The sequence below is a fragment of the Priapulus caudatus genome, unplaced genomic scaffold (assembly GCF_000485595.1).
Source record: "Priapulus caudatus unplaced genomic scaffold, Priapulus_caudatus-5.0.1 Scaffold544, whole genome shotgun sequence".
Classification (NCBI taxonomy): domain Eukaryota; kingdom Metazoa; phylum Priapulida; class Priapulimorpha; order Priapulimorphida; family Priapulidae; genus Priapulus; species Priapulus caudatus.
The window spans coordinates 131,738-139,221 of record NW_014577605.1 but is presented as its reverse complement, the minus strand read 5'-3'; the positions used below and the strand labels follow the sequence as shown (position 1 = coordinate 139,221).

The window sequence follows — 7,484 nt, the reverse complement described above, 5'->3', positions numbered from 1 at the left end:
CCTCCTGCTGTTGTCATAAATACGCTTGCACACACACACACACACACACACACACACACACACACACACACACACACACACACACACACACACACACATACATACATACATACATACATACATACATACATACATACATACATACATACATACATACATACATACATACATACATACATACATACATACATTCATACATACATATATACATACATATGTGTATACATGTACGTGTCTGCGCGTGTATATAAGCGTGTCTGGCGTTTATGATTGATTATATATATGGCGATAGTTCTACCGTACTAGGTTAAGTTTGTACTGTGTTTGCATGCGCGTGAATGTGATGCCCTGTAAGGCAGAAGGACTCACGCGGTCTCTGTTTTACCATTACTCGGATGATGGATTGACTCGCACGAGCGACACATATACATGTAAAGTTGATGAATAATTTGCATGGCACGCGTCGTTCATCAGCTGCTCGTGCGTGCACTACGTATATACCAAGCTGCGCATGAAGGTAATGTTAAACACCATTACTGCTTTATGCGGCATATGCCTTCACCGAATGATATAGAAATCGCGTTTTTTTAATTGAAAGCAAAACGAGGCTATTTAAATTTTAAGTGGTGGCTCGGCGTTTAACAAATGGGAATTCAAGATTTCATGCGACTTTGTCGTATTGATGAATGTTCGCGCGTTTACCTTCGGCGTGTGTGTGTTCAGTGATCACGATGTGTTTCCACATGCAGCGCGAACAGAATCTATTACGTACCAGCATATACAGCGTGAATATTCTACATGGATCCAGCGGCGTCACTAGGGTTGGTGTCACACGGTGCGGTAACTTATGGTGTCACCACGTGGACCTCCTCCCGTACCAGACCATACAGAATCCTTTATAATGTTGTTGTACTAATGTTACTCGTATATCGTAATTCTCGTATATCACTGAATGTAATGGCAATAGTAATGATATAAACAACTAGCAAAATTAAAATTACAATATTATACGCACCGCCGTAATGTAGGGGCCTATTTATATTTTGGCATCACTCCGTTTGATGGTGTCACCCGGTAAGTTTCGCACCCGCGCACCCCCCTTGTGACGCCACTGCACGGGACCTCTGCTGTTTCATGATCGGTTTATTGTATAGATGTATTACAACCTGCTTATCGCGTGGCGTTTTGTTCGCATTACACGGATTCGTTTGTAGTTCGTAAATCATTGTCGGGTTTCATGAGCGCATGTGAATCCCCCTCACTCCGTTTATTTATCATGCAGCAATCCACCCGCGCATTTTTGTCGTGTTATGTCACGAGTACATGAATCGAGATATCTATTGCCGAACTCTTTGATTGTGTTGTGCGCGTAAATAGCACATAATAAACTGCGGTGATCATGATCAGTTCAAACATGGCCAAAAATATTCTTTATGAAACATCAGAACATATGTACGTACAATCAACCTTAATAATCTAACATGTTTGTGATCTACCATTCCGTATTTTGTAAATAATATAGCAAAGGCGTCGACATGCATGTATATAATATATATATAAATATATATATATATTTATTTATTTATTTATCACATGAATGGCTACGACATTTGACTCTGACAGCCGAATGTCGTTTGAAGAGCGTTCCTAATGAGCAACGCGAAGCATGCTTTGCCATCTTCATAGTTTATGTTAATTAGAATATGAGACGCGTCACGGGTCGGGTGCCACCTGCCGCGTCGCACGCATTCTAGTCTCGTGTGTAGCGCGTCATTTTGGAGGCTCGTGAAATGTACAGTGAATAATTGTGCTGTGAATATTTAATGAAATAAAAACGTCTATAATATAACGATAAATTAAAAATTGGCGACGGTTACGCAATTTTTTTTAAAGCCTTGTGTAATATTGTCGACATGAAAATTCACGTAATAAGACACATGACAACACAATGCACCGCGAGCCGGAAAATAACATATTTTTCAGCTAATTATTATGATAGCAGAAAATATAATTGAAAACCTCTCTGCGTACTATAATCTGAAGGTCGATGTGGCGGAGATTATTAATTATAGCAAAGATTAATTAAGCTGTAGCTCAGCGATATGGCACATGATATTAACTAATCAAAGCTAGTAGGGGGGGGGGACATAAGAAATATGGAAGATTTGGTCGGTAGAATCCGAGAAAAAAGAAGGCGTGGCCTTGTTTATGGCCCACAAGGTGTGGCCAGTGTACCTGATAGTGGAGGCAGCTATTGTGCAGTCAAACCATTTTTTTCAGATTATTACCTTCTAAATTCGGAAAGCGCCTAATGCATCGGAGCGTCATAGCAGCAGCGAAATACGGCATAAATTTCGCATGAATAAATATAGCCTCGTTCACACGAGACCTCGTATTTATGAAATACCGGATTTGCGAAATACCGAATCTGAGACAAATACGCGGCCATACGCGGCCGAGCGTTCACACGCTGATTCGCGGCTCCAGAAATACGGTATTTGCGAGCTGCGAGCTGCTTTAAACAATCAAGCGAACAATGCGGAACATGCCGAAATAAAACAATTGCAATGCGCCCCAATTCCGATAAAATACGTAGACTGTCCGCGCTGCCAGTTCACTCGCGTTACACTGCGAACTGTTCTGAGCGCGACAGGCTCTATAAAATACGCGCTCAGAATCCGGTATTTAGCGTTCACACGAGGAAATGGCGCGTCAGAAGCATCGGTGGCTAGTTTCTCCAAGCCACCGGCAATTATCCGGGGTCTGGGAAGTCGCGTATTTACATCAAATACCGAATCTGTTTAGGATACCGTATTTCTTGGACGCGCATCTTTGCCTCGTGTGACGCAAATATCCGGAGATTTCTTGCTACGTCGTGAACGCGGACCTATTGTTAGTGAACGCGAACTACGTTCCTTGTCTGCCAATGTCGGCAAAAACCTTTTCAAACGAAATGCCGCATGCCTCTCCACTATACGCCCGGTGCGGAAACAAGCGAGCCCGATCACCTGCTGCCAAAACAACTGTAAGGACATTTTTAGGAATGTGCTGGATATCTGAGTTCATAATAATAATAATAATAATAATAATAATAATAATAATAATAATGTTAATAACAGCACTACCCTTTTCTAATGCAAAAACTCATAAATTCGAAAGTGTCATATATGTACTATACGTCATAAGTACCCGGATAACTCTAATGTAATAATATGCACCAATCAGATGCGAATAAATTCTGTTGAGCTTTCCTAATAGCGCTCTTCGGCTATTAAAATATTACATGGTGTCAGAATAATTACGAAATTCACGCCTAAAATGGAACAATTTAAACCCTCATCTCAGCTCAATTTCGATGGGAATCTCGGAGAGAATTGGAAAACGTGGAGGCAGCGCTTCGAGCTTTACCTCACGGCGTCAGGTGCGGTAAGAAAAGATGGTGCTACGAAGATTGCTATACTACTCCACACGATCGGAGACAAAGGAATAAAAATTTACAATACCTTCACATATGAGGATCAAGAGGACAATGACAATCTTGATGTAGTTCTACAGAAATTCAATGAGTACTGTGAGCCAAGAAAAAAACACAGTTATAGAAAGGTACACGTTCTGGGAACGCTCCCAACGGCAACGGGAAGGGGAAACAATAGACCAATTCGTAACTGCCCTAAAAAATCACGCGAAAAACTGTGATTTCGACACACAAAGAGACAACATGATTCGTGACCGAATAATTTTCGGTGTGGCAGACTCCAGGCTCAAGGAACGGCTATTGAGAGACGCCGACAATCCTAAACTCGACAGGATCGTTGAGTTATGCAGGGCCGCCGAGGCGAGCGCTAGACAGTTCAGAGAAATAGAAAACGTTGCTACTACAAGTATTAATGCCGTATCGAGCAAGAGACAGAAATACCGTCAGCTCCAGGCTAAGTCCCAGACTGGGAAGTTTCACCACAAACCTAAGCCGCAAGCTGCATCAAAATTCAACTGTGGTAAGACACACGGCAAAAACGAATGTTCTGCGTACGGACAGGACTGTCATAACTGTAAGAAAAAAAATCACTTTGCTAATATGTGTCGTGGTGGTAGCAACCGGAAGCAATACGTGCACGGTCAAATTCACGCGTTGGAAGAAGATTTGCCAGCACAGACCCTCTTCATCTGGTCAGTGCATGTTGAGGTAGGACAAGTACAGAACACTAACGATGCATGGAGCACAGAACTTAAATTGGAATGCAGTAAGAAACCAAAAAATTGAAACAATTGAAATTCAAAATTGACACAGGTGCTGAAGCAAATGTGTTGCCCGAGAAACACTACGCGAAACTACACGTGAAACCGTGTCTCCGTAAGACACAAACCGTACTATCTGCGTATGGAGGGTTGAAACTTCAGCCACTGGGATGCATCTCTACCAAAATACGTGGCACAGACGTTGAGCTGTATGTAGTGAAAACTGACTCTGAACCAATACTAGGTCTCAAATCGTGTCAGAACTTGAAGCTCATTGCTAAGCTAGAAAGTGTGATAGAGGAGAAACCCCTCACAAGAGATAACGCCATGAAAGAATATGAGAATGTGTTTAAAGGGCTCGGAAAATTTGAGAGAACATATAAGATTGAGCTAGACCCCAGCATCAATCCAGTAGTTTACCCGCCCAGGAAGGTCCCCTTCAGCCTTCAACGGAAGCTGAAGGACACCCTGGACAGAATAGAGGCAGAAGGTGGCATAACCCCCGGTGAGGAGCCCACAGACTGGGTGAACAGTCTCGTGATAGTGGAGAAAAAGAACGGTTCTCTACGACTCTGCTTAGATGCGCGCGACTTGAACACGGTCATAAGGCGAAAACATTACAAAATACCGACGCCGGAAGACGTTGCTGCACAATTACATGGCAAGAAATTCTTCACGATCCTGGACGAGAAAGTCCCTATGCACGTTCAATACGCCGTATTCCCGATACCGGTTTCTGAGAATGCCTTTCGGTATCTGTTCAGCCAGTGAAGTATTCCAGAAGAGGAACCAACAAGTGTTCGGTGACGTGATAAATGTATGCATAATTGCCGACGACATGATTATGCCGCTGAAACCTCAGATGAGCATGACAAGATCGTGAGGAGAGTGCTGGAAAGGGCAAGAGAACAGAATGTGAAATTCAACCCAACCAAAATGCAATTCAAGGTGTATACAGTCGAGTACATAGAAAATGTGATCGGAGGGGCTCAAGCCGGATGAGCGGAAAGTGCGAGCCATAGCTGTCATGCCGACTCCGACCGACAAGCCAGCTCTCCAAAGTCTCTTAGGAATGGTCAACTACCTCGCGAAGTTTATTCCGAACATGGCCGAAATCACGGCACCGCTCAGAGATCTACTCAAGAAAGATAATGCATGGGTGTGGAACGCGACACATGAGAAAGCCCTTCAAGCCATCAAAGGCAAGTTGACCAGCGCACCCGTACTACACTACTATGATCAGAAAAAACCTGTGATAATTCAAGCCGATACATCACAGAATGGGCTTGGTGCATGCCAGCTGCAGGACAGTCCAATAGCCTATGTGTCTAGGTCACTGACGGCAGCAGAGTGTAACTGCGCTCAATTTGAAAAAAATCCACCAATACGTCTACGGGAGGCTGGTGGAAGTGCAATCCGATCACAAGCCGCTCACAGGAATTATCAAGAAACCCCTCGCGAAAGTGTCGCCGCGTTTGCAAAGAGTGCTGTTGAGACTGCAGCGATATGTGATCAGCATCACCTACGTACCCGGCAAATACATGTACATCGCCGTCACGCTGTCACGAGCATACCTGGATAGGGATAATGATAAGGACAGTGAACCCGATAAGGAAATGGATGTCCAAGTTCACTCATCCGTGGAAAACCTATTCTAGCAGAAGCGTGAGCAACTCAAGCATGAAACCGCGGGAGACCCGGAACTTCAGGAACTCAGGTCCACAATTCATGCTGGATGGCCGGCAGAGAAGGCTTCCAAGCACTTCCCGCCACGCGACCATAATTATTGAAACATACGTGACGAGGTTTACGAGGCAGGAGGACTGCTATTCTACGGGAAAAAACTCGAGAATGCCTCGAGAAATGCGCAAGGAAATGCTCAACACTGTGCATGAGTGTCACCTCGGAATGGAGAAATGCAAGGCCAGGGCGCGTAACACCATCTACTGGCCTGGAATGTCATCAGCAATTAAAATTTTTATATCAAGGTGCAAAACGTGCAACCGTTTCAAGAAGAGACAGCAGAAGGAACCGCTAATTCCACATGATTTACCAGACAGACCGTGGAAGAAACTCGGTATGGACTTGTTTGAGTATGGGGCAAAAGACTATCTTGTTGTAGTAGACTACTACTCCAAGTACCCAGAAATCAGCCTACACAAGAGAAAACCCGAGAGTGAGATGATCACGCATCTCTTGTCCATCCTCGCGAGACACGGGATACTGGAAACTATTGTGTCTGACAATCAACCGTTTAGCTCCCGTGAGTTCAAAGACTTTGCTAGGAAATGGGACAGTGAACTATGTACCTCAAGCCCAACCAACCCCCAGTCGAACGGACTCAGTGAACGGGCTGTGCAAACAGTTAAGAACATCATTAGAAAGTCAGCCGAGGAAGCGAGTGACCCATACATCGCGTTACTCGAATACCGTAATGCACACATTGCTGGAATGAATTACTCTCCCGCTCAACTGCTAATGAGCGGGACACTTCGATCAAGATTACCAGCAAAAAGTACATCGCTGATGCCAAGAATTGCAAAGGATGCATGTGGGCAGCTCAGAATGAGCAGGCACGCCTATATAACAAGCATGCAAAACCGTTAAGAGAGCTACAGACTGGTGATACCGTCAGGATCAGGACCCAGAAAACTTGGGAACAAGCTGTAGTACAACAGGAACACACGGCGCCAAGGTCCTACGTAGTACAAACACCCAACGGACTAGACCAACAACCAGACTTCTACAGGAGAAACAGAAAACACTCACTGAGGACATGCGAATCGAAACCTGTGATAACTGGTCCGAAACCCGATGAAATCCCGACAGCAGGAAGTTCGCTGGAGCACCATGAGCTCCCAGCACATGCCGAACGTACTGAACCGGCATGGCAGAGCACTACCTACACTAGTCATTCTGGGAGAATCATCAGGGAACCAAGTCGTTACAAAGACTACGTCAAATCGTGATTCTGTTCTGTGTGATTGAACTGGTGGTAAAGACCAGTTTCAACAGTGGGCTATATGTGCTAGCAACATCTAGCCCAGCTGCAGAGTTTGTCTGTTAGTGTTCAAAGTTGAATGATAATTGATGATTTCAAATCGCATTTTGATACAATCCAGAATTTTATTGTTCTTAACAATTCAGTGTTGCAAACATAGTTCTACATGGTACAATTAGATGTTGGTAAAATATTGGGTACTTGATTATTATTGTATAATTGACAATTCCATATATAATCGATAATT

The 7,484-nt window shown here is 43.9% G+C and overlaps 2 protein-coding genes across 2 annotated transcripts; both read left to right on the top strand.

Annotated features, from left to right (window-relative positions):
- The first annotated feature begins 3,318 nt into the window (after positions 1-3,318).
- Positions 3,319-5,007, top strand: LOC106811486. Its single transcript, XM_014815125.1, has 3 exons — positions 3,319-3,571; positions 3,753-3,995; positions 4,289-5,007. Exons 1-3 carry the CDS (start codon positions 3,319-3,321, stop codon positions 5,005-5,007), a joined length of 1,215 nt encoding a protein of 404 aa, XP_014670611.1.
- A 909-nt stretch (positions 5,008-5,916) lies between these two features.
- LOC106811485 (uncharacterized protein K02A2.6-like) lies at positions 5,917-6,843 on the top strand. The gene has a single exon (XM_014815124.1). It carries the CDS (start codon positions 5,917-5,919, stop codon positions 6,841-6,843), a length of 927 nt encoding a protein of 308 aa, XP_014670610.1.
- Positions 6,844-7,484: the final 641 nt, after the last annotated feature.